This window comes from Nyctibius grandis, chromosome 7 (assembly GCF_013368605.1).
Source record: "Nyctibius grandis isolate bNycGra1 chromosome 7, bNycGra1.pri, whole genome shotgun sequence".
NCBI lineage: Eukaryota > Metazoa > Chordata > Aves > Nyctibiiformes > Nyctibiidae > Nyctibius > Nyctibius grandis.
Window position 1 is genome coordinate 14,763,727 of NC_090664.1, and position 19,215 is coordinate 14,782,941.

The window sequence follows — 19,215 nt, forward strand, 5'->3', positions numbered from 1 at the left end:
GATATAATTAAAGTTAAATACTTCTGTCAGAATGGAAAGAAGAATCCTTTCTCATGCATTGAACACAAAGAGACAGAGCCGTGTTCTTGAAGAGCTGGAGGCTCCAGCAAAGATGCAGGGAAGTGGAAATAGATTTCCCACAAGCAAGAACAGCCGAACGAAAGGGCTCCCCTAAATATTTTCACAGCTCAGTACTGCAGTAAGTGTTTATTTTGTAGATTCAGTTGGATGGAGCTTGCTTTACTTGAAGGTAAATGGCAAGCTTTAGAACCTGGTAAGCAGTTCCTTTTTAGGATAGTTTTGCTTCCAGCTCTGGTGCTTCCCTTCTAAGTTATCCTTTTGGGTACTAATCAATCCAATTAAATTGCTTATTTATTTTTATAAATATAGCTATAGCTTAATCTTTTAATGTAGATATATATCGTTTAAAGTATAACAGTTCAGGTTTTAATGTAAAACAAGAGTATTTAGTTGAGTGATTTAACTGCTGTTTTTTTTCCCTGACGTCTTCTCAAAAACCATGTCAAATGAAATTAGGAATTTTTTCAAAAGCATAAATCCACTCTATAGCTACACAGGTACCTGCACATACAAGCTCAAGTGCTTGCTTAACTATCAGGGGTAGAAAATCTTTAGTTGAGTAAGCACAGTAAGAAAGTGGAACTGTGTCAACTGCTGAATTGTAGCACTTTAGACTCCGTGTATTCAGGCTGTTAGATCTCCGACACAGCTCCCCAGAAGTCTGGAGGTGAACACATATGAAACAGCTGGACATGCCTGAAATTGGGCCTTGGGGAGGTACAGGGGGTACGCAAATGCGAGGAGCACAGTCACCTTCGAAGCCTGAGCACAGGGCAGGACAGGCGTGCACAGAGGCTGCCAATGAGCTGACTGTCCACTGCTGCTTTGGGAGCAGCTGCCCGGCCCCCCCTCTCAGGCTGCGCACGTCGAGGGAGCAGGCACTAAGCGGGGAACCTCTCTGATGAAATGGAAGCATTCAGCTATACCCGTGCTTCGGAGAATTTATGTGATAGCGCTTAGACTGCACGTTTCACACGCTCAATCGATCACATACAAGACTACACAAAATGCTAAAACAAAATTGATCCATGTGTAAGCGTGGTTAGTTTGAATTAGAGGTGCTGAATCTCCAAAATCCTGGATCAAATCGGTTGTAAATCTCCAGTACGTCAGACCACAGTTTAGGAGTATTTCAGATGCACAAGTGTCTTCTGCTGTCTGTAAACACTTCGCTTTTTGAAAGCCATTAATGATACAAAGTACGTGTTGACCTGCACCCCCTTGTAAACACGAACAAAAGTTTAATGCAGGGTTTTATCTTGTCTTAAAACGACTAACAAAGAGTTCATGCTAATGATTTTCTAACCCACTTACACCTAAGGCATCATTTTCACTGTAAGTTGCACAAAGAATATAGCACCATGCATGCTTACAGTACAGTTTACAATTTAAACACAGGAGTTACATAAAGAAGAAGGGAAGAGAAAGGTCACAAGGACCTTTCTCAGATATATTAAAAAAGTAACAACCCAGGTCTCCAGGACAGTTTCCTCTGACACGTAACACTGACACTACTGCTGAATTATTGGGAGACACTGTACCTTTTGCACTGATGCTTCGAAGATCTGTGATTTTCATTAAGATCTTTGGGAACATATGAGGCTTGTTGGGTCGTCTCTTTCGGATATAAATTTTCAGAGCTTCAAGCAACGGTTCCTGAAGCTTATCCACTTTCATTGGTTCTTCAAGGTCCTGGCGATCTGTAGAAAATTATCATATCACTCATATGATTTTAAATATATATATATTTTTTTTTTTACAAACTCCAAATCACAGAAGTTCCTCCATGGTCTTGATTAGAACTCCACGAATTTCATCCTTCTCTCCACTTATGACCCACACTCTGTAGTGAGTATTCCATAGGAAGAGGACAAACCATGGCTTTCTAAAACTTAGATCCATTTTCCCTTGGTGACTGGAAAGGTTTGTCATTTGAGTGGTCCAGAATTACCAGTTTGCTCTTGTACCTCCCTCTCCAAGGGGAAAACACCTTGCTGCAAACAGTATGTCAGAATTAATTTTGTATGCATCATTGATAAACCGCCTAGGTATACAAAGTGATTAGAGCTAATTTGTTTTTTTGTAGCAATACTAAAATAAAGTGAGCTACCATCAGGTATCAGCAGATGGCAGTGCTAGCTTGAGTGACAACAAACGTCACCCATAAACCAGGATGCCCCGGTCACCTACCTATTAATGACATCTCAGAACCCATCACTGCTTTTGATGGGTTACGGTTAGAGACACATAAAATCGGAATGATTTTGTACTAAAGGGGCAGCGTCAACAAACACTGACTCTTGCTTTTTAAACGTTCTCTAGTAGCACCCAGTTTGTATTGCAACAAAATGTCCCAACTGAACAAGGTGTTTCTATTGCTGGTGCAGATTTTGCAAAGGAGGAGAGAGACTTGGGGATTAAAATAACACAAATTTACAGAGCATTTTGGATATTATCTCAGACTTCGCTTTTTGTATTTTAAAACCATGATTTTACCTGGTTTTACTTGACAACATCCCTTTCAAGTTGTAGTCAGTTCCCCTGCCAAATCATGCCATCAGTGCTGCTACGCTAATTTCGAAGTATAATCTTTTCTGCTAAAGAAAATTACTTCTGTGTGGATGTAGCTATATGCATACAATTATATTTATGAGCAAAAGTTGCCTAAAGGGCATCTTGCCCTAACAAAGGTCATTCATACAGGTACCCATATACTACTTATAAAAAATTGTAGCAGGATATATATTCCTGTAGTCCTTTATCAGGCAAATAATAGGATCGGTTGCTTGACAGAATTATTCGATTCATTTAAAAACGTACCAATAATAAAACAATAACTATCACCAGTGGAAAACAAACATTTAGCGTTAGGTGGTTTATATAACATATATAATAATATCACATATATATGTCCTCTATATATATGTTTTAGTACAGGAGAGAAAAACAAGAAAAACATAAATGAAGATCTTATCGCGTCTGTCCTTTTCAAACGCATCCGCGCTCACGCTGTACGATACCTCCGCAGATTAAGCAGATGGCACTAAGGAGACCTGTTTCCGTATCATCCATTTCCAAAGGCAGGAGCTGGTTGGCAAATGTGAACACGAGATCAGTCAGGGGCCCAAATCCGGCGTTGTGCATCTGAGTTCGGTTTAGGGTAAGGCCATCGGAAAAAGTCATGGTGTCTTGTTCTGGTGTGTATCTTGTGCAAATTCTCAGGATCTGTGGAAGGATAAAAAAAAATGAAGAATTCAATCTATTGTGTTTTCTCAGTGCAGCAAATTACCCACGGAGCTGCAGTACATGGTCATGTCAAAACAACCTGAAATCAAACTCTGGTTTGTTCAGTTCTAGTAGCACAAAAATTCTCTGGTACAACATAAATATATTCAATTGACTATGGGTATTTTTTATAACAAATTTAAGAACAGAAATTCTCCCCCAGTTATGAAACAATCAAAACTTCTATGCCATTCTCACCACTTAAGTCACCAACATTACCATAATATTCACGTAAACCGCTCTTTAATTAGTATGCTGCATGCACCTAACTATAAAACGCTGTTGCACTGCTGGTCTGATCCAGCAAGATCATAAAAATATCTCACCTCTTTGAACATACACATCTCATTGATTTTGGGGATCAGTTTTGCATGACAGGGCTTCTCTGGTTTGTGTCTTTGGTAAGGACAAAGTGTCTCCGCGGAACAGAGCGAGTGCGGACAGCTGCGAGTCAGTGAAAGAGGCAGAATGTAACTCGTGCTTTGGGGTGCCTTCCTTTCTTCGGTGACAGCAGACAGGAACATGAAACTATGTGAACACAACCCCTGTGTGAGCACTCCTAGAGAGCAGGGCAAAGCCCTCCCAGCTCCCGAGCAGCTGCATTACGGTCTCCACTGAGCACTACTTGTCTTGCCAGCCTGGGAGCTCGCAGCCCGGGCAGCAGCCCGAGGAGGTGGCCCAGCTTGTCTTCTTTTACGGTTGTCGTTACTTCCATGTGCCGTAACACCGAACCTCCTCGCCAGCCGGCTGGCCTCCAGGCTCCCCTGAGGCTCCGGCGCTTCCCCCATCCCGAGCCCTGGGCAGGGCTGGTAAGGGCACGTGCCCTGCTTGCCTGGTGTAAAGCGTATCTTCCCGCTGCTGACGGTGGCACTCGCTCCTGTGCAGCCCAGGCAGGGTTGGTTTTGGCAAGTTTACTTGTGTGCTGACAGCCACCCAGCACTGACCCCAGATGAAAGAGTGGTCAAGGGGAGGATGGGGATTCACATGTCCAACTGGACATGGAAGAATGCAAAACGCATGAATAAAACACCGAGGATGTTCTGCATTTTATTAGTAAATGCCTCTGGGGTAACCACAGCATCAAGAGTCAAGATCGCTGTCCCAGGGGAGGTGGCAGCATGGCCGGAGAGGGTGCGGGCGTGAACGCCTGGGCCCCTCAGAGCGAACTCAGGATGTGTCCCATGACAGACGCCACACGGCACAGGCTCATCTGTACAACTGCTATGAATGAACACTGCCTTAAGGACCAAATAAAAGACACGTCCATCATGTTGACATATTTCTGTTACATATATATCAATGCTTAATGTTTAAAATAATCAGAGGTGGGAGAAGGCCTATCCGTAAACTAAACTAAAATAAAACCTTGCAGAAGCCTAGCTGATTAGCTGAGCTAAGACTACAGCCCTATTTCTTCAGGGCCTGACTGTATTTATTTCCCATACAGCCATCCTACTTTGTTTTAGCAATTCAACAAAAAAAGTTTTACAGGAATAAAAGTGAGCACAGGGAGAATTTTAATTATTCCTATAGCTGCCGAAGCTCTGAGTCAGAGGCCCCAGCGCTTGGCAGCTGACCGGTCTGGGCTTGGTTCTCCCACTTTCATCTTTCCCTGGCAACATTGCTCCAAATAAGCAGGGAGGAGAACGAGGAGGACATGGCATGTAAGGGACCTACAGGGAAGCTTTTATTTCTCTTCTTAAATTCCTTGGTAAGAGACTTAATAGGGTGTATTTCTGCAGAAGGCTCTTCAACTATTTTCTGCCTCAGCAATAATCTTATCTCACGTCGTGGGTATACACTGAAGCACTGAGTACTCTCTGTGGTTGGACAGGCATGTTTCACATTGTTCCCCTACCCCTAAACTGGAATAAGCTCTTGAAATTACTTGTATCAATGACCAAGAGAGGCACAAATACAAATGCAAGGCACTCAAATTCTTCACTGTCCACAAATTCCCCACTAATGTAAGTGACCTTAAAAGGCTGCTGGTAACTCCAAAAGTTTTGTCTAATAGTCAAAGTCTATTTCAGGATTATTAGCAGAAATTAACATTATAAAGCATGGCACCCTGTCAATATGAGACAGCATGTTTACCATATTCTGCGTTGCCCGTAACCACCGGCAGTTCTCTCCCCTGAAGTTCGCTGTCGGTTATCCTTTTAAATCATTAAAAGGATTGCACAGAAAGGAGAAGAAGCATGCAGAGTTTGTTGTTTTCAAGAGAAGCAAGGTTTGAAAACTTTGCATATTTCTTGAGAAACCCAAGAGCTACTTGGTTTACTTCTCTAATACCACACAAGAGAAACTGCAGTGCAGCTCCTCCTGTCTGAAGCCTGCACCTACAGTAGCTGCCTTCCAGTCAGGGTGCGTGGCCCGTGATGATGTGGTATCCACCTTTTGGAGGAACAAGGCTTTGTACTTCTTAAGTGGTACTGATTTTACCTTAGCTCGGCTGGGGAGAAACACAGCCCCTTTTATTCCAGTGCTATTTTAATTGCTAAGCCTTAGCAATGCGAGTTCCTCCCTCCACACCCTCAGGACTCCCAGCCCGACAAATTAGCAGAGCAGGACTTGGAGCTAAATCGGGCAATGCCGCGGTGTTTCCCGAAGCCTGCCTGCAGCCTCCCTGGCAGCTGCACAAGCGGGGATGGCAGATACGATTCCTCTGTATCCTCCCTGCAAGGGCCAGTCTGGACACCGGCTGCCAGTGCCGCACCGCACCGCCCAGAGACTCCTAGCCCAGAGGGACTGAGGTGCCCCGGCGCAGTTATCCCAAACAACCCGGGGCTGAATGTGCACCTCCTGCCAATACAACAGGCTCCCCTGCCACGAGGCTCAATGTTGAGGTGTTGGAGCGAGTCCAGAGGAGGGCAACCAAGCTGGTGAAGGGTCTGGAGGGTCTGACCTACGAGGAACGGCTGAGGGAGCTGGGGTTGTTTAGCCTGGAGAAGAGGAGGCTCAGAGGTGACCTTATTGCAGTCTACAACTACCTGAAGGGAGGTTCTAGTGAAGTGGGAGTCAGCCTCTTCTCCTGGGCAACTAGCGATAGGACAAGAGGACACAGCCTCAAACTTCGCCAGGGGAGGTTCAGGTTGGACATTAGGAAGCATTTCTTTTCAGAAAGGGTTATTAGCCATTGGAATGGGCTGCCCAGGGAGGTGGTGGAGTCACCATCTCTGGATGTGTTTAAGAAAAGACTGGACATGGCACTTAGTGCCATGGTCTAGTTGACACGGTGGTGTCAGGGCAATGGTTGGAACTCAATGATCCCAGAGGTCTCTTCCAACCTGATTGATTCTGTTGATTCTGAGGCTCTTCGTGCTCAGCCCCCAGGTGCTGTAAGCCCCGCTCCATTTGGGGGTGCTCAGCAAAGACCTACCAGATCACCACCCCTCAGGGCTAACACAGAGGGAGACTTCCAGGCTGGATCCTCATTGGGAATGAATTTGGGGTTAGGTTACTCAGCCTGGAGCCCCTGTGGGCACGCACAGAAAGAGACTTCCAGGGGCCTTGCAAAATTTGTCATTAAAACACAAAGCTCCCGTGGAATTTAGCTACTTCCAGGCTTAGGCAGCAAGTAGGACGGCTGTTTGCAAAAGGCAGCAGACTTCTGGCTTTCATACGTAAACGCTGCGGCAGCCGTTAACTGGAGGAGCCTGTGGTGGCTCTGCTGGGGCACTGGCACAGCTGAAGCTCAACTGTGTGCTCTCTGCAATGCACTGAGCTTGGCTGCAGCAATCGGGTCTCAGGTTTCTCCTGAATTCCTTCGACATTATCCCACAACACGCTGTTATTAAACTCTGAGACAGATCATTTGAAATGTTTGTTGGTTTTTTTTTTTTTCTTTTTTAAATTTGTGTCCTTCATCAAGATCTGCGAAACGCCACGGATATTGCTAAACCTTTCTTGGGCAAACTTCCAGTGTCAAAGTGAAGCTGGTTTCAAGCTTATATTCACCGAAGAACATATGGGAAATGTCAGCACTTCAAAATAAGAAATCACGGTATCTTTCTCCATTTTAAACTGAACTGCTGTCTAGAAGACATCCTCCTAATGTCCTCAATGTTGTTTAGATTTTGTAACCAAGCCAAGTATTTTAGTTGTCACTCTGCTCTTAAATGCCACTTACAGCCATAAATAACGTTCTTGCCCATGATTAAAGGGCCCTTTGTTTTAAGGAATATTTATATCTTAAAGTGTCTGGGGTTCCTGTGAGCCTGTGACAAATTGCAAAACAAAAACCCTACGGGTCACACAAACCCAAAACCATCCAGAAAGTTGCATTTACAAAATCGTTGCTACCATAGCATTGTTACTCATTTTCAACAGATTTGTTAAAGCAGAACTAGGCTTTTTTTTTAAGAAATGCTGTTGTTACACACTAGCTGGCTGGGGCGGTTTCCCGAGAGGAGAAACCCAAGTAGGTGACCCCGAAACAATGAACGAGCCTCCACGGCACTGCCATACCCCATCAGCACGGATTATTCCGCACACACCAAAGCCTCCCTAGCACTGATGTACAGGGTTTTACAACAGAAAGCAAAAAAGACATTATTAAGGATTAGCATTCCAGGACCTCTCAGGTTTTTATCCATCGGATTTAAGACAGGCTGGACTCTTTCCACGTTCATTTTGCCAGAGCTCGGCAAGGCTGGGGATGCCCGACTGCTGCCGGGCCAGCGTACCAGCAGACAGAAGCACTTGCTTTTACGAGGGTTACTGACTGAATTTTAGTAGTATTTATCCCTGAAACTTTTGGCACCAGAGCAGATATAAATTCCACCATCCTTGATCGGCGCCTTCAGCTGCCTTGCGAGGCTTGATGTTACCTCCCTTCCAGAAATTTTGTTTGTTTGTATATAAAACAGTTCTCTGGCCCTTACCCAGCGGAGTTCACTGAGCTCCTGGCACCACTTCCTTTGTCAGCCTGTCGGGGGGTTTAAGCATCCACGGCCACAGGAACCAACTGAGCAGAGCCCTCAGCGGGGTCTATAAATGCTTAAGACTTCCCATAGCCCTGAGACAGGGCTGCTGGGTGGGCAGTGAACCGGGGTCCTGCCGGTGAAGGGAGCCCAGCCCCCCCACCTGGCTGGGCTGGGAGCCCCACACCGCTCCGTGGGGACATGTCCAGGTGACCGCTCGGCACGGGATGGTGGGTGCACGCCCGTGAGGGTCACGCCTGGGCACCACTCACACGGCAGACCACGGGCAGGCACCGTCAGTGGGGGCTCATGCAGCAGGACCGGGAACGGGGCTCACTCCGTGTCTCAATGCACAAAATAAAAATGTTCGAAACACTTCTCATAATCAGGAGAACTAGCTTGCTGGGAGGGGAAATATGCGCTATTAATACTCTGCTCCAAATACTGAAATTTAGCTTAAATAAAGATCCAGAGCTGCATCGCAATTCCGATGATGTGCAGGTGATGTGGGTTTAATGGATATGGGCATTTCACAGACAGCGTGCGCACTATGTGTTACTGGGCTCATGGTAATTATCCTTTTTTTCTTTTTAAACAGCACATAAAATGGTCACATAAAGCTTGTGTAAATGTCACGCAGGGAAGTTAAGACTCTTCGTGGCAACCATGTCTTATCAGCTCCTGGTTTTGGAAGAGCCTCAGCTCCTCCCTGCTACGGGTAGCTATGGCATTCAATACACCTTGCTTGCTCAGCTGTGTCACCTTCTCTGGCTTCGTGAAAAATAAAAAAGAGAATGAGCAGGTGATCAGAAATGACAGGTCTCAGTAAAGTTTATAACCAGAGCTTGAAGGTTGCCACATGGCCACAAAGTGAAAGCGGTGAATCGTATTAAAGAAACGAGCCTTTCTATCCATTAATTAGTTGAAATAAAGTCACCATTTACCACCCGCTTCATTATTCTTTTTCTAATCTGGCAACTAGGCTTTTATTTAGTCACTTTGATCAAACGCTGCGAAGTGCCTGTATCTAGGCACTTCAGATAAAACTGCTAGCAGAAACGCTCCCCCTAAACCCCTGATAGTGTCCAGCCAGCCTTAGCGATGAGAGCAGCGAGTGGAGCTGCCGGGGGGGACCCTGTGCCACGGGTCTGTGCATGCTCCCGGGGTAAGCTCCCACTACCCACCCCAACAAAGAGTGCCAGGAGCTCGCGGGATCCTGAGCAATTACACAATTAGGGTATAGTTTTTTCCAGCAGATACAGAGCCAGGGCATGGCTGCAACAAATAGGGTATGGCAGCTTAAGGGCTGAAGTTTTAGGGGTAAAGAGTTCGGACGTGCAGATTCTTCCTACAACCTGACTCCTCCCCACCATTTTTGGGTAATTTCTGTATTAACCATTTGTTACTGGTTACAACAGCAAAGCACAAAACAGTTCCCGTCCTGTACCTCTGGCAGAATACACTTGAGGCCACACCACAGTTTATCATTATGGTATGCCCTTCGGTGGAAGGGGCACGTCACTGTGTCTGATCAGGACAGAGCTGGCAACAACAGGCGTGCGATTGGCAACGAATGGCCCTGCCCCGCCGAGGGATCACACACAGTAACAATGAGATGGCCAAGTCTGAATTAGTGCCTGGGTGAAGGGGACAAAGACAGGTGACACTCGAGCACGGTGGGGCAACCTCAACCTTTCCTTTTTTACAGGTCAAAGAATGATATCCCTTCCTCTCTCCCACTCTTCTTCCTCCTTCATCAATGTCCTCTAGATGGGATTCTTCGAAGCAGCTTTTGACAAAACAAGAGGAAAAGGTCACAGCAGTTAATGTCCTCCTCAGTATGATCCTGTTTGAAGCAATGCACTTTCAGAAATTCCAAGCTGAATTACTTCAACTTCAAATTCCCTAGTTTAAACTCCTGTGTCATGCCAAAAATTATATCTACAATAGCCATCCTACAACAGGCTTCTTGGCCATCCTTGGCTCAATGAAGACCTTAAGGTTTGTGCTCAGAAGAAAACATTTAAAATATGTTTAAAACACATGGAAAATACTAACTGTTTTACTGAAAGTTATTGCTACGACCAATAACAGGAAGCATATTTACCACTAAGAGCCTGAAGACCTCTAAGGTCTTGATAAAGAAATGCTGAGATCCCAGAGGGCTCCTCTGAAGGTCAGCATGACAGAAACAACTGGAGACAAAGGGAGGGAAGACAGCTTGCCTTGACACAGTGGCAAGGTCTGGAGAAAAACTCCAAGCCCATCTGCACAGTTCCCTGCTGCAGGTTGTATGCTCGCCTATTTAAAAATAAATGACATTTAGCTAAAATCTGTACAGAGTCCATCACAGCGTCCACTTCCACAGGTGCCTGCAGCACTGGTGAAAGCAGGGGGATCTTCGTGCCAGAGGCTTGCGCCTGACGGGCTCCACGCACACCAGTTTCCCCTCTACAAACAGCAAAAACCTCACCCTGAAGATTTATATCTTGTTCCTCGAATTACCTCATGACCACAGGTATAGCACATTCCTAAAAGGTTATACAGCGGACTGCCTTTCTAGGTATCCTTTATGCAGAGCATTATGCTTTGGAGGGAGGAGGAAGAAGGAAGGAAAGAGAATCAGATCTCTCTTCAGTGTTAAAATAAGGAAATTTTGCCAAAGTTGCACATATTTCAAGTTAGTGCCACAATACCAAAACGTGCTCTTCTTGCAACCATACTGAAATCCACAAACTACAAGGACTTACTACAGATTTTGAAAAGCATGCTCATCCCATATAACACATGTCTGTAGACATGCTACAGTCCACTCGTCACTGTACCAGACTATCCTGTAAGTTCAATTTTGTAGCCATAAGGCCGGGGCAGTATTTGACCCCCTCTCCCTGTCAATTACAGTAAAAAGAGTAGAAAATACATTAGTAGTATAACAACGGTGTTAAAAATACATACCAGTATATCCAGGCAGGCTGCTTTAAGTAGAGTTATCTGGTCTGCAATGGTCAAACTTGTAAAGCCTGGCAATCGCTTTGCAAATTCCACTATTTTAATAATGCACTTTGTTGCAAGTTCACTGAATTTGTCCCAAAGCCCGAGGTCCAGTCGAACCCGATGATCTGCGCTGGAGTTCTGGAAAGAGAGACAGAAGGCACCATAAATCAACAACGTCCCCTTGAGTAAATGGTTTTCAAGGGGAAGAAACAAGAACCGAGAATTCTTTCCAGAAGTACTTTCTATTAACATTCCAGGCATTTTCTGCAGCTTGCTGTTGGGATGATGCTGGTTTTAAACTTGGATTAATCGCCTGAAAATTCCTTGGATATTTCTCTGTTACTTACGATTGCAGAGGCCATCTGTACAAGGAATACAAATGAACTTACACATTTCCAAATGCCACTATCATTATTCTTCCTTGCCATTATATAATAAGTACATTGAGAGAGACAATTTACAGTTGTACCCCAGAAAATATAAATGAACAGTGGAACAAGAATATCGGGTCCTCGTCTGGAAAGAGCAGCACAATATTTGGAACATAGTTTCACATACTTGAAGTCTTAGCAAATTAGTTCTACTTAATTTATCTGCTCTGTGGCTCTGCAAGAGTTTTACAGCTTTCTCAAGCTACAGTCTCCCATGAATTAAAGAGCAGTTCTTCACACAACATTAGGAAAAACATGTGCGCTGATGAACACTACATGTGCATTTGATGGTACCTCCAACGTATACCTCACTGTTCGAAGTGTTACAAGGACATTCCAGCTGCATCTTTCAGAGGCTATTTCCATATATTCATTTCTCTTAATCCAAGAGTCCGTGACTTGCTAGGATGTGTAGCAAATCTGTGTTAAGTTTGTGATTAAACTCATGTTTTCATACATTCAGAATAACCACTTAACCCTTGAAAAAGTTGAACATGTCAGCCAAGAACTGGATGACTCAAAAGTTACTGTGATCTATTTGAGGCTAGCCCAACAAAAGATGGGGGCATGGGGAGACCTGGCGAATTGTTTCCAACCCACCTGTGATTCCTGTGGGGTGACGAGAAATGGGTAACGACGGAGCTCTGAAATACCCGAGGCCCCTCTCCTCCTTCCCCAGCATGCAGCATATTCCCATTTTGCCAGCATTTCATCCAATGCTGTTTGGGATGCAGCCAGCATGATGGTCCCCCCCACTATCTCATGAGCCACCAGGTCTAGTGTGCATTGCAGCTGCCTTCAGTGTCTGGGCGATCCCCTCTTCATTGCAAGAGGAATTTTACCTGTAAAAATTTATGCTCATTTTGAACTTGCAAAAGCTGCTGAGCTGCAATGGAAAACTAAAGGCAGAGTTTCTCTCTTCCACATCTGATCTGAGTTTGTTGACTAACCAAGATAAAGGCATCTCCACAAAAAGGCCCACCCACTCCAGACCAGGTGCTTAAAGTGGGTAAGGGAAAATCCCCTCAGATGGCAGCTCTCTCCCCAGGTGCAGAGGAAGACGATGCGACTAGCTGCTTTAATCTTAGCTGGTTGAAGTTAAAATGTTAAATTAATTTCAAATTAAAGTTAAATGAGAGGAGTCTCAACCTAAAAGTCTAACAGACATGGCAGATAAATTGCCATCGAAAAGCATTTAGTTTACACAGACTGCACTTTCTTGGAGGAAACGTCTCTAGTGACCCTGCCACCATCACTGCTGATGGTGAAGACGTCCACCTCCTTGGAAAACTTTGAAGCCATCAGCTTTCTTCAGTTCATGGGAAGGACACAGGGCACAAAGAGGCTGACAAGGGGACGTGGGGTGAGCTCAGCTTGGCTGTGATGCTCTGTCACCCCCTCCCGGGGCTGCCTTCTCAGATGCCATGACCACCGTCAGTCACAAAGCGGAAAGTCCTGACAGATCCCAAGGGTGCCACCAGCCCAACATTCACCTTCACTTGCAACAGGGTGGAGATTCAAGCTGGTAATATTTATATGAGGCCCTTATTGCAAAAAATAAATGCTAACCATGCTGAACAGTTTCAAGGTGCATAGGTGCTCTTCCCTGCTCCCCCTCTTTTTAAGGGATAAGAAATTAACGTCATCATTTCTATCTGAATTTTTATTCTGGGAACTTCCTCTATTTTGTTTTGTTTTTTTTTTTTAAATGACAGAAGAAAAGATAGGAGAAAATGTCTTTATAATCCTAATCCTAAAGAATTGCCTTCAAAATAGTCCAAAACTAATGGGTTAACAGTCATTGTAATGCCCTTTGAAACATTTCTTTTGGCTACTGGAGTATGCATCCTTCAGATTTATTTTATTTCATCCTCAAGGACCTTGGTGAAATACAGTACATTGGAGAAAAAATAAGATCAAGATGTGCAGTCATTCAGGCTGTAATTAAATTTAATAGGCAGTTTATCCAGTTCATAGCAAGATGGCATAGCGAGGAGCTACACAAAGCAGAGCCTAAAGCAGGAAATCATTTTACAATAGGGTATCCATCTGGAAAAAAAGACGTTGCATGAAACCAGCAAGTGTGAACGAAATCTTCATCAGTATCATATGAGGTTACTTTATCATGCTGCAGTACCGGCAATGGGAAGTTTGACATGTCTTCTATTAAGAGTAATGCACGGCCGTCTTAACAAATGTAAATCTAACTCACTATTATGCAAACTGAAGAGAAGGGGCAGTTAATAAAATACAAAATAACCGGGTGTTTTATTACGCCGGGTGCCAGATTCCTCAGCGTTGGTGCTAACGTGGTTTACACATTATCTTCGAGATGCTACAAATGGAAAGACTTTTAACATTTTATTTGGTAATGAATGTAGTTCTGAGCGTCACGGAAAACAGCTAGATTTTTAGCAGCATTTCTGCATATGTACAACCAAAACTGACTCAATATCAATATATAGGTTGAACAGTAAATTATGGGGTTAATAAAACACATGTTAGAAACAGAAACTCTGATTAAATTTGCCTGGGGATCTCCTTTAACCATGCTGTGAAAAAGATGCAGACGCTATGACTTTTCCTGAATATTTTACTGAAGCAGTTTTTCAGGTGCCTTTTGCAGGAGCAGCCTTGCCTGTTTTTCAGGCCTTTGCACCAGCGCACATATGGCGGAACAATACTGTAATACACCCTAGTGGCATCTTTATCAGTGGAAAAGCCCAACCTTGCTATGAAATCCAATTAAACAGCCATTTTTGCCACATAAATTGATCCCATTTTTTCCATCATTTTTGTTTTTTCATTGCAGGCTGCTCTATCTCCACATTAACGATATGGGACGAGGTACTTGCAGAAACACACACAGTAGCAGAATCCCTACCGTCTTTAAAATCCACTTTACAAAGGAAACAAGGCTCACAGGGGCACTCTGCCCTAATCAGGAACACTTGCTACGCCTCTTTTGTAAAAGCAGCAACGCACTCCAGCTCCAGTGAGTTCACTGAGGACCACAGCACACGTCTCTGCTCAGTCCCAGCATCAGGAGATATACATATGTGTATATATATATATATATATTCCTCTGCAATGGCACAGAACAATAGCTGTGTAACTCCTAAGCCCAGCACTTACAAAGGACAAAAAGCCGCCGAGATGCAAAACCTCTCCGCTTCCAGCCAGCCAAGGGCAACCCGGGAGAACCCAAAGCAAGGGTCCGCAGAGTCAAAATTATTTTCTGTTTTATCCTCCCTTTATCACGAGGCTGGATGTAACACAGCTGTAGACTTACAAATAATACCAGTCTCGAGGGACGAGCAGTATAGTTACACTCAATTATACTATAAAGTATGGCATCTCCAGAGAAATTACTAAGGCACTCTCTCTTACCTGGATGACAGCAATAAAACAGATCTATTTATGATGGACTTTTGAAATCCATTACGTTTAAACAGCTTGCTGATTCTCATCATCGGCAGAACTATACTTGCCACTGCCCACCAAATGCAACTGTTAAGTCAAATGACCCAGGGAATTTAATATGAGTGCTATTCTCCCATTATTTTAAGTAGACTTTTATTAACTATGCAAAGTGTGGTAATTATTACAGATAGGGACACTTTTGCTTTTTAAAGAGCAGATGGATATAAAAAACCATAATTGAAAATGCTTCTCCAAAACCGTTTTGAATGGGTAAAAACACACAATGGGGGAAAAAAATCACCGTGTAACCTTTCCCTCCGGGAAATACAGGCTGCAGTGCTCAAGAGCAAGAGGAGCCAGATATGCAAGCCAAATGGCTGAACAGATTTTTTTATTACTGTATCTCTGCAAGGTCTTTTTTACTCTGCTCTCTTGTACTTAAAATTCTTTGCTCTTTTTAGCAACAAACAAAATAATGTTTTAAATCAGTCTGAGCACGCAAATGCAAAGCTTATGAAATTCAAGTGAATCCACATCTATTCAATACATTCACTTCTCGCCTCTCGCTTAAAGAATTAAATAAAAAACTCTAAGGTTACAAAAGCAACCTGTGTGCTCCGCAGTGTGAGCGCACCATGCTTCATGACAGCCAGCCTGCAGAACAGGGCATAAAAGCAGGACTGGTGGCTATCTTCTACCTGTAGTAGCTTGTTACTATCAAGAAAAGTAGAGTGGCGTAGGCTTGTAGCTCCCCTTGGACTCAGCACTTAGAAAAAGGGCTGTGTGCTCCTTTTGACTTCTGGTCTCTAGTTCAAGTGCCTGAAAAGGAAGGATTATTGCCTGAGGCTTGCTATTTAATCAGCAGCTGGTGGTGTTGTCCAAGCACCGAAGCTGTGCTCCTCTGACCAGCACACACACCTTCCACCTCCTGGATCTTCCACTGTTGCAGAAAGGCTTCTCCTCTACTCCTGGGCTGACAGGCAGCTGGAGATGAAGATAACCCATCCTCCAGCCCTGGTGGTACTCCGTCCCCTCCACAGCTGGGCAGAGACAGTGTTCATAAAAACAAGCTCTTAACACTGAAATCTTACCTAAAAAGCTGGAGTGGTCGCCAAACCTGAGCTAGGTGAGAGATTTTAATACTTCGCATTTCACACAGAGACTATGAGAATGCAGCAAGAAGACAGTTAGTATTTAGCACTGCCGCTATTAGTTCTGACACAGTTGTTGAAGGAAGCTGTATCGCTCTCAAAGATTCAAGGTAAGCCCAAACCAACTCTTTCAGTATAATTTTGTTATTGCAACTTGTATAGCACCAAACCATGACAAAGCGACAGGGACTTCAGTCACATGCAGCTAACTGCTGTGGACTTCCAACAGACCAGCGATAAAACCAAGAAATTTCTTTTCCCAAGTTGTTCCATCTGGCCTGAGATACGAATGACCAATATCCAGCCTCAGAGAGAGTGTGGTCAGGTCATGGTTACTCAGGACCCATAGACAGACCAGATTCATCCGTTCGTTACTTTGATGCAGGTGCTCTTAGTTAAGGGCTCTGAAATTCCAACAGGGACATAAACTCACCACGAGGTCAGCAGGAACCCAAGGAGGAAGGCACCAGCGGTGGGTGTGATATGCAACAAGACCTTCTCCAATTTCATCCACTTGTATCATTTCAAGAGGTAAAATATTAATGATATTTAAGCATCCAATACATAATGCAAGCGTACAGGTGCCCAGGTTTATCTTTCAACCTTCCAGGATCCTTGGCAATTACCAGTACGAAGTACCATCACAGCTGTAGTGCACTCTTCTAACTCAGAGGTAACACAAAAGTACATACAGACACATTCACCTTGGAGGTTACACTGATTGATGATTATCCTGGGATAGCCAGGCCATTCGCAAGGCAGCCTGTGAGCAATAAACTCTGGCACGTGTACCAGCCTGGCTACACGTCCCAGGTGCGGACATCCGATCACCTCTTCTGCAAGGCATAAACCCACTGTCTTTGAACTAGGAAGATTTTTTCACTCGTTCAGAAGCGCTCTCGCGTTTGCAGGAGTGTGAGAGCCTGTTTGGAAGATTTTATTCACTCCGAGATGAGGATGGAACCGCGCGTGCTGAGAGGAGGCGGAGGGCATTAATCCAGGAATTTCCTTGAAGAGACACACTATGGATCCCACCATCTCCAGCTTTGCCTTCAGTTATGTCACCAGCTGGCTGGTTTCGAGCTTCCAGCCTCGCATGCTGCGCTAGTCCCCGGGGGTCTGCCTGGGCGATATTTACCAGCGTGCCTACGCTGACTGTTTTGACTACATCTCACCCGACCAAGGATAGCACCAGAGAAGTGTGCAGAGGACAGGCGCCTTCTCAGTACCAACCATTTTATACAGGTCTCAAAATTAAAGGTGAAAAATGTTTGTGCAAATACTTCCAGCAACATGAAAAACATGCTTTTTTCTAACGTCACACCATGTATGCTTGCTTTTCTTGCACTTAAATACAAAGTCTTACACCTAGACCTGAGAGTTTTGAACCTAGCACTTTGTAAATAGATGAGTATGCCATAAACCAGTGAATATTGGTGCCACATAGGGATTTGCCTAGGTTACTCTCTGAGAAATTTAACGTTTGTTTCAGTAGCAGAGCACTTACTCAAAACAAGAGAGCAATCCAGCAAGAGAGGTATTTCACCTGGCCTCTGGGGCTTGGTCCCAGACCTCCAGCTGGGGAACCACAGAAGACAAGGACCATGGAGGCAGGCATCTTCTTGCCCCATCAATACCACGCCTAAACTGCCAACCTTGGCAGCCAGAGCTCACACTTGACTACTTCAGGACCTTCTGCACATCCCTCTGTATCAGCCAGTGCTGCTACAACTGACAGCAAGACCAGACCCAGCAAAGTCGTTCCTCTACCAACAGGACTCTAAACGTTACCTAATAACTTATTTTTAAGAATCAATTTTATTACTGCATTTGCAAACTTGACATTGAATTTTCTCTCTGAAATCAATAAATATCCCAGACCTTCCTTGTATTTAGCAACATATACATGTATAGAAAAAATTTATTTCCCCAACTCACCCTGTGGAGAAATCCCTACAAGTACTGAACTTCTTGATGGGGAGCCGATTTTTCATTTCTAAAAGCAGCAGAAGTGTTTGCTGCTTTCTGGCATTTTGGTAGACTGGCAGAGGAATAAACTGCAAGGGAGCATTTTGGAAACTGGTTGATTTAGACATTTCATATTTTCCTTGACCTTGGTAGCTTTGGGACTGTCACCAGTAATCCAGCAGCATTTAAGAACACTCTACACCTGCAAAGTTGTAATCTGCTGACGCACAGAGTTCACGTCTTTGGAAGCCAACAAATTTCTAATGAATGATGGCATGTAATTGACTCATGGACTCCAAGCTTGTCTCTTGGCCAGGTTAATCTTTCAGTCTCTCACAATACCGCTACGTAATGCTTACAGCTAAGTGCAATTTCTCTTCTTCAGCATGTATTTGCATGCATACCTGTGTTTTTTCATGGCTAAAGAGGTGCAAGGAGTGCATCTACTTCTGCACCTATTTAAAATCTCTGAACCCTCCAATGCAAAACTCACATCACCCAGGCAAATCCAGAACACAGGCTTCATAAACCTGACTTACCGTAGTGTATTTTCCCAGCTGGCAGAGTGAGGGGAAGGTTTCCTGGTGAGCTTTTCGGATCTTCTCAGTGAGATCATCCAGCTCTGCTGTCATTTCATAGTTTTCTGTGGACTCTTGCTTTGAAGGTTCCTTCTTCTTTTTGTTCCTATCATTTCTGACAGCTATAGAAAAAGCAGAGACACAGATCACATGCGGTTATTCAGATCAGCCCATATTGCTCTTGCCACTCTACTTCAAAACACTGCAAAATGCTTTTATTTTAAACATAAATTACTTTAAGTGGAAAGAAAAACGTTATCTGCACAGAGAATACTAATTAATTGCTTAATTGCTCAACTGTAAGAATTAAATTTAATGGGATAATGATGAAACCAAACTTCCATAGGTGCTTTTTGTAGATGTGCCATCACACTCCCGT

General features: G+C 44.1%; 1 protein-coding gene across 2 annotated transcripts in view; it reads right to left on the minus strand.

Moving 5' to 3' along the window:
* RARB (retinoic acid receptor beta) overlaps positions 1-19,215 on the minus strand; it is a 199,673-nt gene that overhangs the window by 3,338 nt on the left and 177,120 nt on the right. For both annotated transcript variants that reach the window (XM_068405542.1, XM_068405543.1), the window contains exons 4-7: positions 18,798-18,958; positions 11,247-11,423; positions 3,102-3,306; positions 1,623-1,781 (exon numbers count right to left, since the gene is read on the minus strand). In XM_068405542.1, the coding sequence (XP_068261643.1) occupies positions 1,623-1,781; positions 3,102-3,306; positions 11,247-11,423; positions 18,798-18,958 (702 nt within the window). The remainder of the gene's footprint in view (positions 1-1,622; positions 1,782-3,101; positions 3,307-11,246; positions 11,424-18,797; positions 18,959-19,215) is intronic.